The sequence below is a fragment of the Marmota marmota genome, unplaced genomic scaffold, assembly GCF_001458135.2.
Source record: "Marmota marmota marmota unplaced genomic scaffold, marMar, whole genome shotgun sequence".
NCBI lineage: Eukaryota > Metazoa > Chordata > Mammalia > Rodentia > Sciuridae > Marmota > Marmota marmota.
The window spans coordinates 25,844,556-25,872,446 of record NW_026000229.1 but is presented as its reverse complement, the minus strand read 5'-3'; the positions used below and the strand labels follow the sequence as shown (position 1 = coordinate 25,872,446).

Below are 27,891 nucleotides of genomic sequence, written 5' to 3'. Positions count from 1 at the left end.
TTTTTTAATTTAAGATAAACAGACAATTATGCTATAATGTACCAGATAATTACTCAATAAAAATGAAAACATTTATCCTTAAAGAGAATTGTACATGAATGTTTGCAGCAATTTTATTCATAATAGGCACAAGTAGCCTAATGTCTATCAGGTGAAGAATGGATGAAGCCACACAATGGATACTTCTCAATTATAAAAATGAATGGTACAACTGATACATGCCACAACATGGATGAGCCTCAAAAATATTGCATTGCTTAGACAAAGCCCAACACAAAAGAGTACATACTGTATTTTACATTTATATGAAGTTCAAAAACAAAATGCCTTTGGAGCTTGGGAATTTTCTAGAAGGAAGCATGATGAAACTTTGGGGGCTGGATGGAAATATTTTATATCTTGACTATAATGGTATTTAGGTGGGTATATATATTGATCAAATGTCATTTACTGTATACTTCAGATCTATACATTTTACTATATGTAAATTTTAACTAAAAGGGATAGACCCTTAAACCCAGACAATTCTGGCTAGTGGGTTTGCTTTTGCGCAATGGGATATGTTAGTTAGCAATTCAAAATCTACTTTCTGTATTCTAGGATGGAGGAAATGAGTAAACCTATTGAGAATAATGGAAGCCAAATTTCTCGCTGCTAGGAAAAGAGTTATAGATTTGCACAGGAAAATACTAGACTAAAACTTGTGGTGATTGATGGGAATAGAGGTATCAGTATGAGTGGCAAGTGGGGGCAGGAAAAAATATAATATAAACCTGAAATATCTTGTTGGATGAGAAAACATGGATGTATTTGGAAAAAAAAAATGACTGGAACATGTCTATAGAGCATAGGAGTCTACCTGAAGAGGCTCCCATTAGGCAAATCTTAAACTGAGAATCAAACTAAATAATAAGAAAATAATTGGAGGGTCAAATTGGACAAATTAAACCTGATGAATAAAATTTGAACCCACAAGTCCCTTCTCATATTACTATATGTGACAGTTTTCCCTTACTTATAAAAACAATAAATAATAAATGTAAAAGGAATAGCAGCATTTTCAAATTATCAATGGATACTACTAGTGAGAGAAAGTGTGTGAATAACGGGACATTTACATGATATAAATACATCTCTCATAAATTACTTAAAAATTACAAGGGGAAAAATAAGAACTTTAAAGCAAACAAACTTGGTAGATACTTTCTTAACCAAGTGATCAAACTTAACATCACCAGTATTGGGACAAGGTGACATCATGTCCCTCTTCACAGACAACAAAACATCACTATTTTGTCATGCCTGCCAAAAAACAAAAAGCAAACAAAAACACCTAAATCTTGGGGCTGAGGTTGTGGCTCAGCGGTAGAGTACTCGCCTAGCATGTGTGAGGCCCTGGGTTCCATCCTCAGTACCACATAAAAATAAATAAAATAAAGGTACTGTGTTCAATTACAACTAAAAAATAAATATTATTTTTTAAAAAGGACACCTAAATCTAACCAGGAAGAAACAAATGCAAATAGTGGGACACTTTATGAAATAACTGGCTTCTAACCCTTCAAAAATGTCAAGGTCATAAAAGGAAAAAAAAAACTGAGGAACTGTTTCAGATTAAAAAGATTAAAGATTCATAATATTCAAATGCAAAGAATGATTATGGATTGGCTCATGGGCCAGAAAAAATGTCTATAAAGGACATTTTAATAATTGGGATACATAATTGAAACAATTAATAAAATCGAAAATGGTTCATAGATTGACAGATGGTATTAGATCATGTAAATTTCCAATTGTGGTCATTATACTATTTTTATGTAAGGGAATGTTTTGATTCTTAGAAAATATACACTGAAGTAGTTAGGTGTAAGGAGGCATTTAAATGTCTGCTCCTGCCAAGTGAGGTGGGGCATGCCTGTAATCCCAGCTGCTTGGGAGGCTGAGGCAGGGGGATCACGAGTTCAAATCCAGCCTCTGCAAAAGTGAGGTGCTAAGCAACTCAGTGAGACCCTGTCTGTAAATAAAATGCAAAAATAGGGCTGAGGATGTAGCTCGGTGGTCGAGTGCCCCTGAGTTCAATCCTCGGTACCCAAAAATAAATAAATAAAAGTCTGCTCCTTACTATCATAGTTCAAAGAATAATTATGATAATAATATGTATATATATATGATGTACACAGAAGTAGTTTGTTCTATTTTTGCAACTTTTCTGAAATTTTGAAATTATATAAAGATATAAATTTAAAAAAAAATGTGGGTATACAATGAATGAAGGCATATGATTAAAAGGAATCTTGAAGATCATCTGTCTATATGAACATCTCCTATTAGGGAGCTTCAGATTAGTGCATTGGAGAACCCAGTGGACTGATTTTATTGAGTTCAGAAGATCTAGTATCTTGTCAAGAAGAATCAAATAAATAGTATAGTCAGGATCAGAGCCCAGATCTCTGAACTCCTAGCCTGGTGTTCTTTCCTAATTTACAAATAAATAAGTTAGATTGGTCCTAACACAAAATGAAATTGTTTAGTTTTATTTTCAGTGCTTTCACACTTTCTCATTTGTTCCCTGTTTAGACATTCTGTCCCCAGATTTGACTTTGCAGAGATCCCCATCATGACTTCTCAGGACCTGCCATCCATAGCCACCCCCAACATACCCCACTCCACCAACCTGTCTTGGTGTGAGCATTGACTTTTTGACAGTACTGAGAGTAATAAACTGATACATAAATGTGTATAAAATGGAACTAGTTTTTTCAAAACAATAATCAGTTCTGTAACCCAAAGGAATAGACTAATAATGGAGCATTTTCAGGTGTTAAACCAGTCACTGAAAGAGGGACCAGGAAAAAGAGTATGGCTTTACATAATGCCCTGGAGGTATTCTATACACACATGCAGTGTTTATAAATATACACATATTCACAGTCTTGAGCTATTTTTTAAAAGTCTAACTTTTCTGTGTTTATCAGACTTTTTAAAGAAAACTTTGCTGACATCGTTTGCCTCATCTATGAAGAGAGTTAATTATACTTGTTTATATCCTCCAGCTGAAGGCCACCAGGAACAGACCTGCAGTTTTACAAGTTCTCTTTATTACTTATTACTGTGAGGTGAACTGGAGGGTATCTCAGCAAGATAGTATGAGAAAGCAAAGTTCACTCTGATAGGATGCCCTCTGGAAGTAAGGATAATTCTATGACTGCACATCTTCAAAACTCAGGGTACAGTGGACACCATTTTAGTTCCAGCTACTTGGGAGGATGAGGCAAGAGGATCACTTGAGTCCAGGAGTTCAGGGCCAGCCTGAGCAATATAGTAAGACACTGTCTTTTAAACAAAAGAAAACAATAATAACAAAACTTATCTAGAAAGAAAGCAGGCTATAGAGAAGATTTAGTGTACTTGTTGAAGAAACAATGGCCACTGTTCTTATGGAGGGAATGTTTGGTATTTGCTGGTTTGCAATGCAATTTTGTTTTTATGTATATAAAAAAAAATGAAGTGACCTGCCTGTATTATTTCAGCATTGTCAGAGTGACCTGACTGAGGTTGGTGTTCTGTGTGGTGGTTTATGTCCCACAGGAGGACAACATGGTCTTGGTCCAAGTGCCAGACCAACTTCCAATAGTAGTGTGAAACAGTTATGTCAGCTATGCTGCCAGATGCTACTTTAAAAAAACATAATGAGAAAGAAATCTTGTGTTTAAATTTTGTGTGTGTTATTTTATTTTGTTTATTTTTTAATAAGTGAAGTAATATATGTAGCAATATGTGATAAGAACATAATTATATTTCCTCCTACCATCTCTTCCTTGCTTTCTTGTTTTCCTTGCTTAGTAAAAGTACTTCAAAAATTAAGCACATACTTTTATTATCAATTTGTTCCCTTGATCCTTTATGACTGAGAAATCTGTAGGATATAATGATGAGATACAATATCTTTAACATACAATTATGAGAGTGCATTTCAGTTTTTATATTTTAAAAATATACACATGTTCACAAACTCATTCTAAAAGTTTACATTTACCCCTAATGGTCTGATTGAAGACGGAGGGGATGGTATAGGCAGAGGGGCAGGAACGATGTTGGTGGTGGTGGTGGCAGGCTCACTCACAGTGAAGTCACTTCAGAGAAGATGGTGGTTTGTTGGAGGGGGCTCCCTGCCCACACTCCCCCACTATAATCATGAGCCACCTACAGAAGTGGAAGATGATGCTACCTTAGATCTGTGCTCTTCCAGTTACCCTCCTGCTAAATATCAGTCCTTTATTGTTTGCAAGAAATGTAGAGTGTGTGGCTTTGATTGCATGAGAAAAAGGAGGCGGTTGACTTGAAGCCTGGGGGGAGTTGCAGGTTCCTTGAAAAGATTGAAGGCATGTTAAAAGAGGAGGGTTGAGGTTATCTTGGATATAAAGCCACTAATGGAAAAGGGTACAAAATGCCAACTCTATGCCCTCCTACATGGTTGCATGGGAAAGAAAAGCAGGCACCCAAAGCAGGCCCACCTACATGATTTTAGTGAAAAAGAAAGGGAAAAGAACCCATTTCTATGCTTGAGACTCCTAGAGAGAAAAAGCAATATTCAAATGCCTCAGCATCAGACCCTCTGCCTGATTTCTATGGGTGTTGCTCACCTGCCTTCTTTGATTTCATTAATCTCAAATGCAGATGAGTGTTGAAGGATATTTTTAAAAAGAAGAAGAAAGAAAAACTATTTTCAGTTTCTTTAAACTCTAATTTCTTTTGTCTTAAGCATTTCATTGACCTTCATCTGGCAAATAATTATAGAGCATTTAGCAAGTGATGCACTGGGCATAGTAAGGTCCTTGGGAGTCTCAAGGAGTTGTTCCACAGTGATTATAAAGTTCAACATTTTAAAATTACTAATTAAGGAGAAATTCTTTAATGAATGCTTCTGTCTTCACTTTTTAACCTTCTGAAATCATTACACTTGATTATTATCATTATACCCAGATGAACTATGTCATTCCATCTACACACAATGCTATTATTAAGGGAGACATTACTGTTGTTTCTTTTTGTTTTTCAGATGAGGCTTAGAGAGATGAGAGCTAGCCCAAGTCCAACTGGCTAGTATCTTACTCCAACTAGAATGTTGTAACAAGTTACCATAATCTGGGCAAATGAACAACAAAAATTTATGTCTCAGTTCTGAAGGTGGGACACACAGACTAGAGTCTCAGCATAGTAGATTCTGTAGAGTACACACTACTGGCTTCTTGCTAATCTCACATGGTAGAAGGGGAGAAGAGCTCTCTTGGGCCAATTTTATTAGGGCACTACTACTATTCTTGAGGATTCTGCTGTCGTGTCATTCCTACATTCTAAAGGTTTCACCTCCTAATACTGTCACCTTGGAGATAGGTTTTCATATATGAATTTTAGGAATCACAAAGATTCAAATCATATCAATAAGTGATAGATAAATTTACATTCAAGGTTGTCTCCTCCTATACCAAAGCATCATTAACTACTATGCACTTTTGCCTTATTTAAAAATTATATTCTTTATGTGTTTCTTCAATTTATATTTGCTTCATGCTGACTATGAAATCCATGTAGTGTGTAGGTCAACCAAATTCTGCTTTCTAATGACAGGCACACAGCATTTGTTCTCTCAGAACTCCAAGAGTCAAATATATTTTCTATCTTCATGAGATGTATTCCACAGCTTAATTATACATTTAAATTGATGTATCCTTGTTTCTTCCAGAATTGTGGCCTTAGGGTCAAAGTTTGCAATGAGTATAGAACAAGTTAAGGTAAACATAGAGACAAATTAAACACTCAGTTATGCTAATCATTTTATCTTATATTCCCCCAAGAAATAATTTGATTTCTGTATATATTGATTGTATGCTGTTATCAAAATAGTTTATGGGATCCTTGGGATCCACATTTAATAAAGGTTTACCTTGTAGTCTAGCTTGAGAGAAGTTCATGCATATCATTGGTGATTATTAAATACACAGAATTTTGTGAGACAATTGCTTAAAATCTGTAACTTTGGAGTATTTACATCATAGAAATCTCCTAGTGCTACAAATTGTCAGGGTTTTGAATTTTTTTCCATCTTCTTTTCTTATATGTAGCATAGAGAAAATGTGACCATTGAATTTATAAGGCCTCTGCTTTTTGCTAAGGAGAAGATATAATCCTATCCTGAGAAGGAGGGTAATATGGCTGAGATAGATGAATTGAACAGAATAGAAGTGTTTTGGAACAGCTAATGAGAAAAATCAGAAGAAAAAGAGTGGGAACAAAGGAGAATATTGAAATTGTTACATATGTATAGATAGTTTTTTGGAAAAAAACACTAAAGCCATAAATGGTCATGGAAAGATGGTAAAATTATAAATTTCATGTGAAATTTGGATGTTATGACTAATACACAATAAAAATGAAGAAAATGGTAGGTCTGATTACTTGATTATTCCATTAAATTCTATAGAAGGGAACTGATTTGCCCTTCCTATAATAAGTTTTCTTCTCTTTAAGGCTGAATTATCTTGCAGTTTTATTGTTCATGATTATATTATTTGATCTGTCAGTTAAGTGCTTTTAAAATTAACAATGATACAGTTCATTTAGGTAATGTGTTATACTTTACAAAGTGCTTTCACTGTACATTATCTCTTTTTATCTCATTTCTCGTTGTTCTCCAATTGGCATATTAGACCATCTAGCATATATTTTGAAGGAAGATTTATATAAATGCAAACTTAAAGTTATCTTTCATTGCTTTGAAATAAAATGAATAGGCCTGAAGGAAAACAGTAAATCCAGAGGACTGTAAACTCATGAAAAATTGCAATTACTTAAGAAATAGTTTAATTAGAAAAATTATATGTGTTAATGTGGGTTTAATAAACAATGGAAAGTACTTGTAAATTAGTGACAAAAATTAAGAATTTGTGTCTGTATCTCTGAGCTAAACAATTCTAAGTCAAATCATTTTATTTTCTTCAGAATAAAAATGTAAAATAAATATTTTTTGAAGCGCCAGATATCTTCTCTAGCAATGACAGACAAAGGCTTAAACGTAAATCCTTGTCAATCTGCTCTCCCTAAATTGGCAATTTCAGCTCATGGATCTTTCTGTTGTCTGTGCTTACTGGAATACATGCTCTGCTGCAACATCCAGAGAAAAGGTGAAAGATTCCAAACTTAATTGTTAAGATTTCCTAATTGATTTTTTCTTAAATATTTTTTTACTTGTGGAGGGACCTTCATTTTATTTATTTATAAGTGGTGCTGAGAATCGAACCCAGTGCCTCACATATGTGAGGCAAACACTCCACCACTGAGCTACAACCCCAGCCCCCTAATTAATTTTAAATGATTCAAGAGGCAGTCATTAAGGTTAGAAATTTGATTCATTTGGATAAAAAATATCTTGATAGTTGAACTTTGAATTTGGTAGTTATTGCTTGTATCAGTATCTATTGTGGGGGTAGCTGGGTACTTCCTGAATTTAGAGAAATAATCCAAACTATATTTAATTCTGTAGGAATGTAGCACTCTTTCCTAGAGCCATTTGGGTTCTAGTAACCACAATAATACTATTATAACTATTTAAAAATTTGGGGGAAAGTCAACAATTTTATGATATTTCTAACCATTTCAATATCTTTAGCATATCTGTCAAAACCCAAACTTTTGGGGCATTTAAAATCCTGGAGTTAATATCTTCTAGACACAAGTTGCCATTTATATATAATGAATATTCCAATACTGCAAGCAAAATGTGCCCATTGAGTAGCTGCAATTATTTAGTTCAGCTTAAGTAAATTTTTAAAGAATTATGAATGATGTAGTTAAACCGTACAAACATGCATACTTACTGAAGCATATATAATTTACAAATCTGTAGCTGTAATAGTGCATCTTTTTAACAGATGAGTAAGACATTGCCTTACATAGAATTCATTCCTTTTTTATTTCTTTCATTTAAATGTGGTTTAGATCTTTCAAGTTAAAAAATAATAAAAACAAGTCATCTGCTCTTTCTACCATTGGAATAATCTTTCTTCTCTTTTACCTTCTGCTATCCACAATAATATGACCATATTATTTCACTTCAGGAAATAAATGTTATATTTTCAAATAAGTGAATATTTTCACTAAATTAGAGCTCTTAAATTGTATATGAGTTTATCAAGATGAAAATTAATATTGGATCTTCCCTTCTGTATTAGTTTTTAAATTTTTATATTTCAATTGATCACAGAATTAGGCTCAAATATTCTTAAGGAAGATATCTTCTGTGGTAGGAATTATGCAAATAAATTATTCCACATAATATTCAGATATTTTCTAAGATAGATGCCTATTTCATAAATATAGTATGTTAGAAAAAAATATAGTATAAGCTGAGCAACAACACTATTTGCACAAGTCTTTGAATTCTTTTCACTATATCTAAGTTGCTTCTTTTCCAAAAATGTTAAGTTTTAGCAGTGGAAGTTCCTGCAAATGCTGGTACATGAGCTTTTGTTTTCTTACTTCAAACACACACAGAAGTTATGAGAATCATAATTGTGCTTCACTATTCACTTGTATAATATTGTGTAGCCGAGGACATCACACACAGAGGTGAGAAAGCTGGCTGGCTGATAGGTAGAGAAGGTTAGGAAAGACCCAGAAATCAAATTTTGGAAAAGCTTCACTGTCAGAAAAATTTGTTTTGCAAATAATTACCCAGAAAGTTGAGAACAATCACAAAAAACAATGTCCTAGAAATCAAGAAAGGTTTTCAGTAGAAGGTAAAAAGTCAGCATGTTTAAAACTATGGATTTGTAAAAGAGAGTTCAGGTCTGTGGTCTGTCAGGCACTACATGGGTCATTGAGCCCACCTGTTTCCATATATTTTTTGAACAGGAGCAACGGTACTTTCATTTTAAGTGAAATATTACCTTCCTTCAATGTATAACATGCAGAAGAGAAAATTTTAAAATTAAAATTTTATGCTGTTTATTTGGGGGAAGTCTTATCCAAAAAAAAAAAAAAATAGATAGTTGGATGAATGTAAGTTTTCAAACTGTCAATTTATGAGCAATATTTACCATTTATATTTGATCTATTTCTCAATTTTGTTTTGAATACTCATCAAGTAAATACATGTTATATAACATGTTTGTGAGAACTCTATTGTTTTTTGAATTTTAGTTTTTGGAAATTCAGACCAAATATTTGTATATCCCCTAATTTATTCCAATATTACTTATGAAAAAATAAACAGGAATCACGTAGGCCCATTTATCAGTGATGTTTAATTGTTATGTTTCTCAATATAGTGATTTATTCTTCTGATATTTTCTTTAAAATAGTGCCCCCCGCCCAGTCCTCAGAATGAAAGCATTCACTCATTCCTATATTTCTTCTTCATTCTCTCCCTCATTTGAACCATCAAAAAAGTAACTCCTGAGCATTCACACCACCCTTGATGTCTCTACTATAGGAGCAGCAGAAAAGAGTTCTAAGCATGGCGCCGAAGACAAGACGCAGACCATTATTACAGCCATGAAGGAAAGAATGAAGATCAGGGAGAAAAACAGGCCAGAGGTATTTGAAGTAATTCAGGAAATGTTTCAGATTTCTAAAGAAGATTTTGTGCAGTACACAAAGGCCGCCAAGCAGAGTGTATTGGATGGAACATCTAAGTGGTCAGCAAAAATAACCATTACAGGTAAAAATATGTCTTCCTCAAAAGTTTTATTCTATATTGAGATTTCTTTGTGTCTCAGAAATCACCACTAAAAATAATTATAGGTAAAGTAAGTATATTTTTTTTCAATCTTGTCAATATTGACAATTCTAGCAGTGACTTTGTATTTCTAAAATATATACTAGTTAATTGGAGTAACTTCAGTCTGTCTTCTTCTAATATATTAATCTATACCCAGAAAAATTACAAGAAATTAGCTTTGTTACTGCTTGCAACTAACAAATTACAAGTGTAATAACCTCTTTAGTGAGTTTTTTTTTAATGAGAAATCATTTTAGTTACTACTCACACATCCATTTGATACTTGAGTAAAGGTCATTTGCATTTAGTGATTTCTAGTAATTAGAACATCTGAAGTTGCTTGTGATGTTAACAGCAAGTGCCTATATATGATGTTAACATTTTAAAAATTTCTTACTTGTATTTATAGGGTAAAATAAAAATCCTTCTTTCACTGGATTGAGTTGATCATTACTGACAGAAAACTCATAAAAATTTGTAAATCAAAGGCCTTTGAGTCATACTATGTAACTTTTCACATATTATTCATGTATCATCATCTTTCTATATATTTATATAATAATGTACATATGAGTATAGAGTAAAAACACATATGCATCAGCAAGCAATTTTTGTAATAGCTATTATTATATTAATTATATGTAGCTATTATTCTTTAGAGGCAGAATCAAATATTGGTCAAAGGAAGATTTTTATTTTTTTTAATTTACAGGTAATGTATGTTTTTAACAATGTACAACATGATATTTTTAAATATAAATATACATATATATGTACATACACACACATTATATATGTTGTGCACTAGTTAACTCTAGTTAGTTAAATGCATTACGTCACATTGTTATCATTGCTGTGGTGAGAGCATATATATTCTCTTTACATGTTTTAAGAATATAGTGTATTGTCATTAACTAGAGTCACATTACTGTGTGTAGAATCACCTTTTTGATATATTTCAATATACCTCTTGAAATGCATTCCTCCTATCTCACTATAAATATGTATCCTGACAAATTTCCCATCTCATCTTCCCCAAGTCACCCAGGTTCTAGCAACCACTACACTTCTCTTCTTCTGTGAGACCAACTGTTTTAGATTTTACATATACATGACTTCATGTGATATTTGTCTTTTGGTGTCTGGATTATTTTCACCTAACAAATGTCCTCCAAATTTATCAATATTGTCACAAATGGCTGAAGTTTTATCTTTTCAAATTTCTATTTAAACTGAGCAAAAGACCTAAATTAATATTTCTCAAAAGAAAAATTACACTGACCAACAAGTATATAAAAAAAAATGCTCAGTATTACTAATTATCAGGAAAATGCAATTTGAAATCACCATGTGTTATAACCTCATAGATATTAGAATGGCTATTTGCCAAAAAGAGAAAGATAAGTATTGACAATAATATGAAGAAAAGGGAATATCTGTATACTGTTCGTAGAATATAAATTAACATAGCCACAATGAAAAACCATATGGAAATTCCAAAGAAAATAAATGAAATAGAGGTACAAATTATCCAACAGTCCCACTACTGGGTACATATCGCAAGGGAATTAAGTTCATATGTCAAAGAGCCACCTATATCCCCATGTGTATTGTGGTACTAGTCACAATAGCTGAGATGTGGAATCAACCCAAGTGGCCATCAACAGGCCAATGAATAAAGAAAATGTGATCATATACATGTCAGAACAGTATTCAGTCATAGCAAATGTCACAGGAAAGATTTTAATGTTTAATATACTTATTCTTTATTAGTCCTATTGGTTGTGAGAATGAAAGCAATGGGATGTATCTGCAAACCTAGGGAACAAAATGATAGAAAATAATTTCCTTAACTTTGTTTTGAAAAACATCATTATATTAAAATGTTTATTTTGGTTTATTTCAGTGGTTTCTGCACAAGGCTTGCAGGCAAAAGACAAAACAGGGTCCAGTGACCCATATGTTACAGTTCAAGTTGGAAAAAACAAAAGACGGACTAAAACCATTTTTGGAAACTTGAATCCAGTATGGGATGAGAAGTTTTATTTGTGAGTATATAAATGTAAAGCTTATACACATATTAAACTCTGAGAAAAATTTAAGACAAGCTAGAAAAGAATGTAAATAATTATATTTTAATAATCTCTTATGAGGAAATTACAAAAAGTAAAACTGATGTTATAAACCTACCTAATATTCTCAAAACCCTTACTATTTATTCTTTATTTTTAGAAATACAAGAATAAAAGGAATACTTCAGGCAAATGAAGAAACACAGTTAGGATGACTTTGTAGAGGGAAAGCACAAGATTCACAACATGAGCTATATAACCTGGGAATGACCCAACTTAGCTAGAAATTTATAGGCTTCTTTTAGCAGTATTTTAACAGTGAAGGTTTATGACCAGTGACAGTAAAAATGCTCTGGACATCACCTGGCTTGTCAGTTGGGACAGAACCATACCTACAGTAACCTGTACTGATGAAATGGCTGATGAGAACTTTTATGACCTCTTGTTTTCTATAAGCACATTTATTTTTAAACCTCTTATGTCTTGCATCTAAATAGCAAGATATAAATTTTTCTCTCAAGGGTTTCTTTCTTTTTATCACTATACTTTTGGGAGCTAAAAAACAAAAACAAACAAAACAAAAAACCAAAAATCTCCTAATTACCATTTAGTAGAAATAGGAAGCTCTAAGTGGATTTAAAGGCAGTTCTTTTCATTTTGTCCTCTCTTTACAAATGGTTTAAACAGGAATCTCATTAACATGCTAAGTAAACAAACCCAAAACACAGGCTTATTTGAGAATGTGGGCAAAGTGGGTAAGAAATGGAGTCTCTTGTGTATATGGACTGATGAAGGAAAGTGTTAAGAAATAGGTCGGGAAAATTAGTTGGGACCAGATAACAATAGAATGGGTTAAGGAATTTGGATAGTTTCTCCCTTTAGAGTGATGAAAGAGACTACTTTAATATTCCTTTGTTATTAAATACAAGACAGGAAATCAATTGGTACTTGTAAATTCAGATTCCTATAGGAGTCTAATAAATGAGTAAAGCAGGATAAGGGCAGAAAGGCGGAGGGATGGAAACCATGGCAAAACAGGGAACACAGCTCTGAGAAAAGATAGGGCTTGCGTTGCCATGTGATGATGCAGACACCATGCAGTGAAAAGTCCCAGATTCTTAGGAGAAGCTGGAAATTCAATAATTTAGAAATAGCTTATTGAGGTATAATTGACATAATGTAAATTCTACACATGAATATACAATTTGTTAAGTTTTGATGTATGTATAACTCATGATCATATCTTCACCACAGACAAGATTAATGAGCACTGGAAGTCTCCCCTTCTGACTTCCCTTGTGCCAAGGCAGTCATTGCTATGCTTTCTGATGCTGTAGAATACTTTTCCTTTTGCATTTTCTAACATTTTTATAAATGCAATCATAACATATGTGCTCTTTTGTGTGCTTCCATTCCCTTAGTGTAATTTCTTGGAGATCAGTTCAAGTTGTAGGGTATAGCAGTAGTTCATTCCTTTTCATGCTGTGTAGCATCCCAAGTGTGTATAGTTATACCACAAATGTGTGCAAGTTTCAGATCTAACACAACCTTCTAATACTGATAAGGCTAGTCTTTGTGTGTGTGTGTGTGTGTGTGTGTGTGTGTGTGTGTTGCTGGGGATTGAACCCAGGGCCTTGTGCATGCAAGGAAAGCACTCTACCAACTGAGCTATATCCCCAGCCCTAAGGCTAGTCTTTTTCATATTAGCCTTTCTATTTGGTGTGCACTGTTATCATGTAAGGTTTGAATTTGCATTTCCCTAATAATTTTAAGCATCTTTTTTACAATGTGCTATGTATCTTCTTTGATTAAGTGTCTGTTCTAGCATTTTGACTATTTTAAAATATTTTTATTTTATATTTGCATAAGTTGTAAGTTTACATTAGGCCTGTGAAACATTTTGAAATAATTTAAAATATAGTATAAGTTATAAGCTCATTTTATGCATATGAGCATACAATTATTTCTGTGTCATTGTTTTAAAAACTAAATTCCTTTCTTTGATAAATTGCTTTTGTATCCTTGATAAAATTTATTTCTCTGTATATGTATGGCTATATTTCTGGGTTCTTTATTTTATTCTATCAATCTATTTATCTGTATTCTAATACCTCATAGTATTGATTATCATATCCTTATGAGTCTTAAAATAAGGTGGTATTCATCTTCCAACTTCCTTTTTATCAAAATTATTTTCACTATTTTAGTATTTTTCAATTATTTCCACACTAAATTAAAATTAGCTTGTCATTTTTAAATTTTTTTTATTTGTTCTAATTAGTTATATATGACAATAGAATGCATTTTGACACATCATATATAAATGGTGTATAACTTCTTATTCTTCTGGTTGTACATGTTTTAGAGCCATACTAGTTGTGTAATAATTCATGTCCGTAGAGTAATAATGTCTGATTCCATTCTATTATTCCCATAACCCCTGCCTTCCCTTCACTGCCCTCTGCCTAATCCAAAGTACCTTGATTTTTCTCTCACCCCCGGCTCCTATTGTGAATTAGATCCACATATCAGAGAAAACATTTGGTCATTGGTTTTGGGGGGAGTGGCTTATTTCACTTAGCAAGATATTTTCTAGCTTGTTCAATTTAACTACAAATGCCATAATTTCATTCTTCTTTAAGGCTGAGTAATACTCTACTGTGTATAGATAACACATTTTCTTTATCATTCATCTGCTGAAGGGCACTTAGATTGGTTCCATAGTTTAGCTATTATGAGTTGACCTGCTATAAACATTGATGTGGCTGTGTCACTGTTGTAAGTCCTTTGGGTATGAACCAGGGAGTAGGATAGCTGGTTCAAATGGTGGTTCCATTCTAACTTTTCTGAGGAATCTCCATACTGCTTTCCATAATGCTTACACCATTTTGCAGTCCCACCAGCAATATATGAGTGACTTGTCATTTTTTACAAAACAAAAATAAAGAAAAAATACCTAATATAATTTTGACTGCCCTCTAGTACTGGCTAAGATTTCCAGTATAAAATCAAATAGGATTGATCAGATAAAACATCTTAGTATTGTCTCCAGCCTTAAATGTAAAACATTCCTTTCTTGATTGACGATGGTATAATCTGTAGCATTACTTAAGTTGCCCTTTATTAAAGTAGAAAGCCATCTTCTATTCCCAGTGAATAGAGAGTTTTGAAGAGGAATGGATATTGGATTTAGTCACTTTTTTTCTGCATCTACTGAGATGATCATATGATTTTGATTGTTATTTTTAAAAAATGTTAAAGATCTTGCTCCATTGTCTTTGCTTTTTTGTTTTCTATGAGAAGTCTGCTGTTTTTCTTATTTTTGTTCCCATGCACATGACATGTGTTTCTCCTCATAGCTGCTTTTAAGATTTTATTTTCTCTCTTTATTTACACAAATTTATTAGGATATGACATGCTATAATTTTCTTTGTGTTTCTGATTTTAAGGGTTTCTTGAGCTACTTGAGACCACAGGCTTTTATTTTCAAATTTGGAAACATTTCAGTCAATATTTTTTTAAATTAGCCTTTCTGCTCCCTCCAACCCCTTTGGAAACTCTACTTAACATGTACATTAGGCTCCACAGCTCACTAATGTTCTGGATTTCTTTGTTGTTCTTGTTCTTGTTCTTTTTTTCTCTTTCTCTTTTACTTTGGATTATTTCTATTCATATGAGCTTAAAATTCACTTTTCTTTTATAATGTCTAATATCTATAAATCTAAGCCATTTTATTTTTTTATATTAGAATTTTCCATCTCTGGAAACTCAAACTGAATCTTTTAACTTTATATCTGAAGTTAACTTTTTAAACCCATACAATTCTTAATAATAAATGTTTTGATGCTCTGGACTACCAATTTGAACATCTGTGCCTATCCTTGGTCAGCTTTGACAGGTAAATTTTCTCCTCGTTGTACAATATATTTTTATGCTACTTCATATCCTGGTAATTTTTTTTACTTTTTTACTTGGATGCAATATCTTTATTTTATTTTATTTTTTTTTACCTGGTGCTGAGGATCAAACCTAGTGTTCCACACGTGCAAGGCAAGCATGCTACCACTAAGCACAACCCCAGCCCATGCCTGGTAATTTTTATTTGGGTGTCAGAGATTGCAAATAGTACTGTGCTGATCACTGGATAATTTGGTGTCCTATAAATATTTTTAATCTTTCTGGATAGAATGTTACAGGTAAACAATGGTTCCTTGGATCTTGCTTTTAAAATCTGTTAAATATGAATAATATTGTGCTCAATCTCAGCTAATTATGCCTCACTATGGAGGTGAGATTCAATATACTCTGCCTACTGACTCTTGAATTATGAAGCTTTCTAATGTGCTTAGTATTTCTGGTCCTGTATGAATGCTGGACACTATTACATCAAATTTGTTAGATGCAGGCTAGGGATATAGCTCAGTTGGTAGAGTATTTGCCTTTCATGCACAAAGCCCTTGGCTCAATCTCCAGCACCACAAAAAAATAATAATAATAATAATTTTTTTTAGATGCTCTTCAGCTAGCCTTGGGTAGTTTCACCACATGCTTGCACTGATCATTGTGAAGGTATTGTAGATTTCACATGGTTTTCCGTCTCTCAAGAATCTCTGTTCTTCACCGACAGATCTCCATTATATTTAAAACAAATATTTCATATACTGTTATTTTTTTTTTCACATGTGAGGATACTGTCGCCCCTGTTACTTACCCTTACATGGAATAGAAATTCTGGCAATCTGAATTTAATTGATAAGCCAAAATAAAACAAAATGGTATGAATGCTAACCCAGAACACTTCTGTGTCAAACTATGAAACTAAAACATCCATCCAGAGAAACACAATAGTGAAAATAGTTGCTGAGTTTTTTAATCTTTGGGGAATCACAGAGTAATACATGCAGTATGTGAGGAAGCTACGCAAAACTAAAGAAAGGCCTATCAAAAGGCCTAAATGTGACAGTGATCAGTGTTTGTTTGAGTTAGACAAGCTAGAGAGCATCACAGTTCACAGGACAAGTACCCAGAGTGCCTTGGAGTGGACCACTAAAATATGAATTATCTATGTTCTAATTGGCAGCTTTTAAAAATATTTTTATGCCATATGCCTTTGTTTTTCTTTTGATAGGAGGTACCATCTGTACTGGCAATAACAGCACATACATTTTTAAAACAACATTTTTTCAATGAAAAGTAAATTCAAATATAAATCCATTGTACCGTGCCATGCATGAAATATATATAGCTCACAATTTTTTCACAATACTTTTCACTTTATTGGCAGAATACTTATGACCTTTAAGTGAGGCTACACTCACAAATACTTTCATTTTTCTTCTTTCTATAACATCAAAAATGAATCCCAAGATTTTATTTGATAGTAATTCTTTCAGCCATCAGTATCTGGAACTCTGAAATTCCATTCTTATTTTAGAGGTGTGGAATCACTGGTTCAGAAATATCATGTTAAAGCTAAAGGTGCATGTTTTCATTTGTCCTTGAAAATGATAGGATAATAGGAAAATTATCTTTCTTTTATAAATGATTCTCTTTTGTCAGAGGAAATCAATTCATTATAAATTTATGTGCATACATATCATAGGTTAATTCATCCATATGGATCCCTTCCCTAACAGTTCTGCCCTAAGAACTGTGGTGTAAAAAATGTGTCCTACCATTCTAAAACTAGAAAGTCTTAATAATAATATGGCTTTTTTTTTCCTTTGGTACAATTTATTTACATTTTTTTCCTAATAGGAAAAATTAGGATAATAATTCACATATCACAGAATTGTAATATTTTAATAATATACATAAATTTCCTAACACTTGTGTAATTTATATTATTAATATAATAAAATAATCACATTATGATTTATTTGTTTATTTTTATTAAAGCTTTATAGTTATATATAATACTTAGGTTTATCCCAACAAATTTATATAAGCATGGAAATCCATTTCAATTCCTGATCTCCCTCCTTTTCTCTCTACATTTTCTGTCCAGTCTTCCCTCCCCTCTCCCATTCTCCTTCCTCTACTGGACCTTCTTTCACTTGTATATTAATTTATATTTGATTGGTTCTTTATATTATCCTATCCTTCCCTCCCACTTTCCTTTACCTTACTCTAGCTTTCACATATAAGAGAAGATATTCAATCTTGGAATTTTTTGAGTTTGGCTTATTTCCCTAAGCATGATATTTTTTTTCCACTTCCATCCATTTACCAGCAAATGCCATAATTTCTTTCTTTTTTATGGTTGAGTAAAATATATAATTTATTAATCCATTCAGCTATTGATAGGCATCTGGGTTGATTCCATAATTTAGCTATTAGACCACATCCTTTTTTTGAGCCTCAGGACTTTACAGTAAACATGACAGTGATATTCTAATGTCAGAAGAATTCTAATCTGATTTAATGAGGCCGAGAGAGAATCAACGATCAATCAGGGTGCTGTACAAAGAAAAAGAAAGTAGTGGTGAAATAGAATTAGTGAACTGAGATTGGGCAAAGGATCTGAAAGATTGCTTTGCTGCTCTCTCATTTGTCTGAGGAGAGACCTGAAGCTGGAGGAGTTACAGTAGAGTCAATTCCACAAAGCAGCCCCCACACATAAGACAAAAAGCAACTAGGAAATGTGCTTTTTCCTATATCCAAATTCTTCACTTGAAAAAGTGCTCTTAACTCGAATAAGACACGCAGACAGAAAGCTGGTAAAATGAAAATGCAATTTAAAATTTTTTCAAGTTTTGAATTTAGTTTAAAAATGTAATTTTCCCTTTACTAAAGGCACTTTGATGCCCTTCAGAGATTTAATAATAAGTAATTTCAATTTTAGATTTCTCTTACCATAGGTTAAAACAAGAATCATGAAATTTTAATCCTCAAAAGACTGTGGATGTTGTGTGACTCCAGAACGGGGCACTCTGGAGAGCATCCGCAGAGAACAGAGGCATGACCCACTCAGCCCTTGCAGGAGTTGGGGATGGGAACAGTATAAACACACCTCTAATTTCTAAAACACCACATGGAGATTAGTTCAGATAATGTCTGTTAAAGAGCTTTGAAGATGATAAAGCATTATATAAATCTAAGGTGCTCATTATCTTTGCTCTTTGATCCTAATACACTGTATGGATGATCATTTCATGATTAATTATGACGTTTGATTTCACTTTCCTATGTTATCACTAATGAAATGTTTTATGCTTATTATAAACCATTCCCTCAGGAGGAAAAGGAGTGAGTTTCTCAAAGTGGATTATATAAAGAAAATTTGAGAGTTGAGAAACCTACATTTTATGTATATGTTGATGCTGTGTTTCCTGAGGACTCTATATTAGATCCTTGGTGCCTAATTTTTGCCAATTTCTGAAATAAAATCAAAATTCTGTGCTGACTCTCTCCTAGATGTCATAAAGGTAATTGTAGGGGTGTGATAATTAATATGTTTTCCATTGGTATTAATCATTGAAATAGAGAACTGTATTAACAGAAATCTAGTCAATACCTGTGGTAGGAATACAAACATGCCCTCACTTATTGTATTGAATAAGCAAGGCACCAGTGTTTAAACATTGTTTGTGTAAATGACTAGACCGTTCCACTTTCTCCATGGGGTATTGGTTAGACTCTACCTGCTTTGCCCAAGTGACCATTGTATGCAAAACACTCTACTTGGTGTAAGTGAAATAACTGACCACATGTTATACCAGAAAGCTGTCTGACCTACAAATTTATAAATATAAATTCCAGAACTGTTCTGGATCAAACATGCTTCTTTACTTCTAGGAAACCTTTTAGGCTCAGTTTCATAATGGGACTGTACAAAAAAATTATTTCCCATCTTACTTTGATAAAGTTATCGTAAAACGCAGTGCAAAACAAAGGTACCATAAACTCATAATTTTCTTTGGAGGCACAATTGCCTTGGCCCCTTTGAGGAGTCTATCAGCTGTGTTTCCTGAGGACTCTATATTAGATCCTTGGTGCCCAACTGTGGTGGCAGAAAGTACCTCAGGCCATGACTTTCCACTCTGCCATGTGCTGAGGGATGAGTCAAGGATGAGCATGAATTAAACATAAACTAAGCACTATAGGAGATAGTTTACTTAACACTACAATTATATAAAAATATCTGCATAGCACAGCAGGCTACTATTTAAAAATGACAGCCTGAACATAATCAAGGATTTGATTTATTGCCTAGCTCACTGGCATAGTTACTTCCTGGGATACATGGGAAGGAAGTTGTGGAGTAGGTCACTCAGAAAACACACCAAGTCCCAATTTTGTCCAAATTGAAGAGTCTTTATTTGGCCAGGTGGCAGGTGACTGTCCCCCACTCTATACAGGACCCATAACTGTCTCTGCAAGAAACAGCCCCGAGCCTGAACATTTTAGGATATTTATTTATTTATTTAAATTTATATATGACAGTGGAATGCATTACAATCCTTATTACATATATAGAGCACAATTTTTCATATCTCTGGTTGTATACATAGTGTATTCACACCAATTCGTGTCTTCATACATGTACTTTGGATAATAATGATCATAACATTCAACCATCATTAATTACCCCATGCCCCCTCCTGTCCCCTCCAACCCCTTTTCCCTATCTAGAGTCCGTCTATTCCTCCCATACTTCCTCTCCCTATCCCACTATGAATCAGCCTCCTTATATCAAAGAAAATATTTGGCATTTATTTTGGGGGGATTGGCTAACTTCACTTAGCATTATCTTCTCTAACTCCATCCATTTACCTGCAAATGCCATGATTTTATTCTCTTTTATTGCTGAGTAATATTCCATTGGGTATATATGCCACATTTTTTTTTATCCATTTATCTATTGAAGGGCATCTAGGTTGGTTCCACAATTTAGCTATTGTTAATTGTGCTGCTATAAACATTGATGTGGCTGTGTTCCTGTAGTATTCTGTTTTTAAGTCCTTTGAGTATAGACCTAGGAGAGGAAGCTGGGTCAAATGGTGTTTGCATTCCCAATTTTCCAAGAAATCTCCTTACTGCTTTCCATGTTGGTTGCACCAATTTGCAGTCCCACCAGCAGTGTATGAATGTACCTTTTCCCACACATCCTCACCAACACTTATGGTTGTTTGTATGGTAATAGCTGCCATTCTGACTGGAGTGAGATGAAATCTTAAAAGTGGTTTTGATTTGCATTTCTATAATTGCTAGTGATGATGAACATTTTTTCATGTGTTTGTTGATTTATTGTACGTTATCTTCTGAGAAGTGTCTCTTCAGTTCCTTGGCCCATTTATTGATTGGGTTATTTGGGTTTTTTTTTTTTTTGTGTGTGTGTGTGTGTGTCTAGTTTATATACCCTAGTGATTAGTGCTCTATCCTTAGCAGGAAGAGTGAATCAGGTGGCATCATTATACCAGACCTTAAACTATACTACAGAGTAATAGTAAAAAAACAGCATGGTATTAGCACAAAAACAGACCAATGGTAGACCAAGGGTACAGAATAGAGGACACAGAGACTAACCCAAAAAACTACAGTTATCTTATATTAAACAAAGGTGCCAAGAACATGAATTGGAGAAAAGATAGCCTTTTCAACAAATGGTGCCGGGAAAACTGGAAATTCATATGCAAAAAAAAAAAATGAGAGTAAGCACCTATCTCTCACCAGGCACAAAACTCAACTCAAAATGAATCAAGGATCTAGGAATTAAACCAGAGACCCTGTGTCTAATAGAAGAAAAAGTAGGCCCTAATCTCCCTCACGTGGGATTAGGCCCCAACTTCCTTAATAAGACTCCTGTGGCACAAGAATTCAAATCAAGAATCAATAAATGGGATGGACTCAAACTAAAAAAGTTTCTTCTCAGCAAAACAAACAATCTGTGAGGTGAATAGAGAGCCTACATCTTGGGAGCAAATCTTTACCCTTTCCACATTTCAGGACATTTAAAGGCAAAAACCACACCTGGGTTGACATAGCTGCAAGCAAGCAGGCACAGAAGCTGAATTGAGCAGTTAGCGAGACAATGCAATAGGTACATTGGTATTTTCCATGGGACTTTCCAGGTTGGATAGCAGCAAGCAAGCAGAAGGGAAGGGGGTCAAAATGACCCTAGTTCAGTTCAAGTTAGAGAATGATTAGTAATGTCTAGACAACCAATCTCTGACAGGGTATATTGCCCAAGAAAAATGGAAACCAAAGGGAACAATTTTACATCTATTCCTATTTTGTGTTGCCAAATGTGTTATGCTAGGTAACTATGAATGGGTACAGAAGCGGGGCTTTCCCATGGGAGAAGCATTTCTTACGTGATATGGACTCTCAGGGTAAAATGGAGTCTGTTTGGTCCTTGCCCATATAGCCTGGCCCGTAACAAAAGCATTTCCTCAGTTGCCTGAGCTGGATTACAGTGATTGTATCAGTGTCAGAAAGTTGTTTATCACAGAAAATGATCAAAAAATTGTTGAAATCAAAGAGATGTTTAAACAAAACACTTTATGGGATTAGAATCTTTTTGTAATTAATTAATTAAATTTTTTAAGTCGTAGATGGACTTAATACCTTTATTTTATCACCTCAGATCCTCAGGTGCTGAGGATCCAACTCAGTGCCTCACACATGCTAGGTAAGTCATAGCCATAGCCCCCAGAATCTTTTTTGTTTGTTCCAATTGTTGTCTACATTATAAATAATTAACAATAATAGATGTAAAAGCAATACTTACTAAATTAGGTCGAGTCCATAGAATAGGATCTGACTTTATCATGGCTTCACACTAGAACCTAAGGGCTTTTTAAGGAAAGGAATGGTGTATAGAATGTCTGCAGTGAATATCATGAAGTATGAACTTAGGGTCACCAAAGAAAATTAATTCAAAGTCAACAAGCCATAAAATATCAGATCAGAATGCTAAAGATAGCACTGTAATATATGATAGGCAGAGCTACAAAGTGCCATCAACTTAATTTTATGTTGAAAACCAAATGGAATTAAAAAAATACCCAAATCCTGCAAGCTGCAAGTATTTAGGGAGCAGTTGAAGTACAACTGTAATTCTTGGAGCACTGGGGATTATTTATAAGGAACTGTCAAGATCAGAAGAAAAAGAATCTTCCATACTTGAACTAGTTCATGAAAAAGGGATTGAGAGGAGACTAATTTTATTATAAATTTGTGCGTGGAGGAAAGAGTATGGAAGCCCCGAGGATCTGCTAGTCATTCATTTGTGGATTAAAATAATTTCCCTTGAGTTTTAATATGTTCTTTCAGATCACTACAACAAACCTGATCTAGTAAGCATTTTCAGGACCCAAACACTACACTGCCAATTGATCTCTACATGTCTCATTTTTCCACCACTTCTATGTACCCCATGTGCAGACCAATCATTTGTCAGAAGGATAAGATCAACATGCTACCATTACTCCTAGCCAAACTGAAAGTTTGAAGGTTTCTATCAACTCAGATGCACAGAATGTAAATCCAGCCTCCTGGGCAATTGTTCCCCTATTATTCAGAGAAATAATTTATTGAACATATAAATACATGAGGCATTCTCCTACATGCTATAGACACTCAGGTAAATATAAAACACAAGTGCCTTCTCTTTCAGAGCTTTCATTCTAATTGAAGTAGAGATGATACTGAGAATAATACCAGCAGCTAGAGAGAGACAGTCCCAGGAAGTTGGGGGAGAAGTAGGCAGTTCTGCTTGGTACTGCCCTCTTGGATGAATTATCAATTGAATAGGTATTTAATCTAAACAAGCAGTGTTAATAGCAAGGTAATTCTTGAAGGCTGGGCAAAAGAAGATCTAGATCTGTAAGCAACTTGTTGAAAGACTATTATTGGCTATGAAGAAATTTCTAAAACCCATTAGCATCATAATTTTTCACAAGTTTGTTGTGAAGTTTGATAGATGTGATAAGATTTGAGGAAGTGGTCACACAAATGTCAGGGTTTATAATTATTATTCTGTTTCTGTCACTTTTGGACCATTTGATCATTTTTATGATTTAATTTGGTCTTCTTTGTTGAGTTATTACTTACATATATCATTATTTTGTTAATTCAGGGAGTACTTTATGGTTTACAGTATGTATCTTTAAGTATCACAGTTAATCTAACAGTGATATTTTACCACTTATCACACGGTAGAAACAATTTCCTATTGTCTCCTCTAGACCTTTGTGGTATTGATGTGTATTGTTGGCAAAGATATGCTATTGATCTGAATTGTTGGTTATCTAACTCATTACTTATTTATAGTATTACTTACTTACAGTATTACTTACTGTATTCTGGAATACAAAAAGGGAGAACAACTTGGGAAACAGTTCATTAGTTTCTTAGAAAGAAAGCAAATGTCCACAAAAGGACATACATAAATATCCATAACCTTTTTCTTTGTAATAACTAAAAATTAAAAACAACCCCAAATGTTCAATAGGTGAATAGACAGATAAATAAGTTTTGACGTATTCATAAACTATACTACTACTCAATAATTAAAATGAAGGAATTATTGATATGCATAATAAGGTAGATAAATATCAAAATAATTATGATAATGGAATTCATAAAATTATAGAAAAAACAAAATGTGGACTAATATATATTGTAGGAAACCAGATCAGTAGACATCTGGGAAGTGAAGAATAGAATGGATAAGAGGACATGATTACCAAAAAATCCAAGGAAACTTTTGGAATAGATGGAATGTGTAAATTATATCAATCATGGTGATGGTTCCATGGGTGAACATATATGCCAAGACTTAACAAACTGTATATTTTATACATGTACACTCAAGTGTATGTCAGTTATAATTCAAAAAAACTGTTAAATAAAAAAGTCATAGAAAAATTAATTTCATTAAGTATTAGGAGAGTCAGTGTTTCATTACTTTTTCATATTCCATAAATTCAAGATGGTATCCATGATGACAACAGCCACCACAACAATGGCATCAATGATTCCCACCAACAACAACCTTTGTGTTCTGGCAGTTTATGATTTCCAACATTCTTCTACATATCTAAAACTACTTAACTCTTAGAAGAATCACAATATTATGGACTTTTCTACCCTCACATTTATGTATGTGAAAAAGTAGTCTCAGACTTTCCTGAAAATACAGGTGGAAAGCCAAAACTCCAACTTTTGCCTACTTCTTCCAAATACTTGATTCTCACTAAAGGTTCCTGAAGGGTTTAATTGGTACATAACAATATGGTAAATTTTTCACATCTTACTTATTGATTTCTGTATAAAAAGACATTACCCCAAAGAATATGCCATCTTAGTATGAAGCACTAATATAATAAGCACTAGTACTTAGTTTCTTGGGAAAATGGCACATCCTTTTGTTTTTTAATTTGTAAATTTGTTTTAATTAGTTATACATAACAGTAGAATGCATTTATGCACTTTGATATATCATACATTCTACCTGCATCTACCATTCTTCCTATTAGTCTTACAACATTTTGAGCATTTTTATATAGTTTTATATAGATTTTCATGTTTTCATATGTGTTAGTGTTACTTTCTCACCTAAGTTTTGGGATAGCAACCTCCTGAAATAATGTCAGGTACAAAGTAAACCTAAGAGTCTACTTCATGATTATTTCTAACCAATGAAAATCTTCATTTACTTCATTTACTTGCTTCACCCTTATTTTATATTTTTTTCTACAATGTTCTTCTGAGAAATTCCAAAGTCATGTCTTTCTTCTCTGTGCATACTACCTGAACATTAATTTGGGGAAATCAGATATTAATTTTTAATTAGTAGTCCTAGAATGTTCTCTTGCCTGCTGATATCTTAACAGTGCCTTTAGTCTCCATGACATGTTTGTTGATTTATTTCAGTTATGTCTCTATCCAATAAATTTTGATGGTGTTTTTGACTAAAATTGGACTTGGAGGGACAATAAAAAGGATGAAACTTATTCTGACTTAGTTAAAGCACTGAAATAAGTGGTAGGAAGTAACCTCTTGAGCTTTTTCTATGACTAGCTCCATCATTCGTTTCCACTCTGTCCTCCCAGAACTAAGTATAAGACTTAGAAAACATACAGTATAAAACTAACACCACCTCTGGGGAGACATCTGGCATGTCCTTTCATCTCAGGATGATTTATTTCTAAGGCCCTCACTTGACTTCATAGGTTTAATTTATGAAACACTGGTATTCAGAGATAAGTATATCTGTTGGTAAAATTCATCATAAAAGAGACATACAGTTGTAAAGCATCCTTTATTAAATACTTAATTTAAAGTTAGTGCTAATTTATAATTTTTTTGCTCCAAAGAGGAATTGAAACAACTAGTTTTATTTTTTAGTTGTATATTCACTTGTCAGGATTGTAATAAAAGTAAATGATTTGAACCCAAACTACTTGTAATACAGGAGTGAATGGTATATTTTTAGAAAATTAAGGTGCTGATAATCTTTATGTACTGGCTCTCCAGCAGTTTTCAGAGATTGAACACTACTAAAGTGAAGTCTTTAAGTCCAGGTGGTTGTCAGTAAACAGTCAGAAAGAACAAGTCCCCCGAGAAGACTTTCTATTCATGGAAGAGAGATCATATGACATTGCTGATATTTGTTTCTTTTGATGTGCAAAAATGGCAGTTTCAAAGAGTTCAATCCAAAGTAATATCTTTTATTAAAATAAATTATTCCTGAATCATCAATCCTATATTTTTATCATCTAAATCACAGTAATTTTGTTCATTTTAAAAGTTAAGCTGTTTATATTTGATCAAATTGTTATTTTCATTATATAAACTTTTGAAATTATTAAATACATTTAGATAGATGTTTAGTAAACTTTTCATTCAGATGTCATAATTATATATATTCAATTTGTTTTTATGCCACTTAAGTTTGCATTTTGATGATAAATGATAACTATTCTAGCAAATAAATACCAACACCAAAATATCACAGGTCTTATCATGTATTTTGTCATATCTATGCAGTGACTTGGCTTTTTGTTTTCTTTTTGTATTCCATCTGTTTGGATTTTATATAATATACAGCAAGAGTTCTAGAAAAGAGTAAATTTAATATTTAACCAACAATATTGTTTATGAATTCTTAAGCACAGTTGCTCTATTCCCAATAATTGATAAAAGTTTAAATTTAAGTGAGAAAGTTAATTGGAATGTTAATTGGAATAGTAATTCCTTGATGATTAGTACTCAAGTTTTCTATGAGCTTCTTTCTGTGTTGCTTTACTGATGATATTTGGGACAAGAGGGATGCTTGTTAATAGTGTTTACCTCTAACATCATCTCTCTAGATGTAATTTTGGGGGCCAGATAAATTTTAGTCAGAAAGTTGATACAACTGTAATCTGGCCACTAACACTTCTGTTAGTGCTTCAGTTTCTTGGGAAAATGGCACATCCTTTTCTTTTTTTTTAATTTTTAAATTTGTTTTAATTAGTTATACATAACAGTAGAATGCATTTATGCACTTTGATATATCATACATATATGGGATATAACATCATTTTTCTGAGTATACATGTTGCAGAATCATATTGTGCTTCTTTGTGGCTACAAACATGTGCTTCTTTGTGGCTACTGGTCATGTAGTCACATTTATACATAGGCACATTTCCTTTTCTACCAAAGAATGAGGAGGAAAATCTAAGAGAAAGGCAGGTTGGTGAGTACAGAAATGAATGTTGATTGGTATTATTTTCTTGCCAAAGATAAATTTTGTCTGTAATTTTAGTGTAACTATTTTTCTGTAGCAAGAAATACTCAGAGACTCTTTGGAAGTCTCTTAGATGTGGGGTGAGCCTTCTTATTAGTATCTTTTCTTTTCAAATGTTCTGGTATTACAAAGAGAAACTCATTGCATAAATGCTGCACACACGTATATCAGTTCATGTATAATATGCTTCTTAAAAAGTCAATATAATATGAAAAGGTAAGTTTTTCATTTTGCCTGATTAGAAAAGAATAAATTGCAATAATTCTTATTATTAATGAGAATATAGAAAATCAGGTACA

At 33.2% G+C, this 27,891-nt stretch overlaps 1 protein-coding gene across 5 annotated transcripts in view; it reads left to right on the top strand.

The window, feature by feature from the left end:
* Unc13c (unc-13 homolog C) overlaps positions 1-27,891 on the top strand; it is a 583,769-nt gene that overhangs the window by 232,370 nt on the left and 323,508 nt on the right. For all 5 annotated transcript variants that reach the window (XM_048793668.1, XM_015480644.2, XM_048793667.1 and 2 more), the window contains 2 exons: positions 9,491-9,718; positions 11,685-11,826. In XM_048793668.1, coding sequence (XP_048649625.1) covers positions 9,491-9,718; positions 11,685-11,826 — 370 coding nt within the window. The remainder of the gene's footprint in view (positions 1-9,490; positions 9,719-11,684; positions 11,827-27,891) is intronic.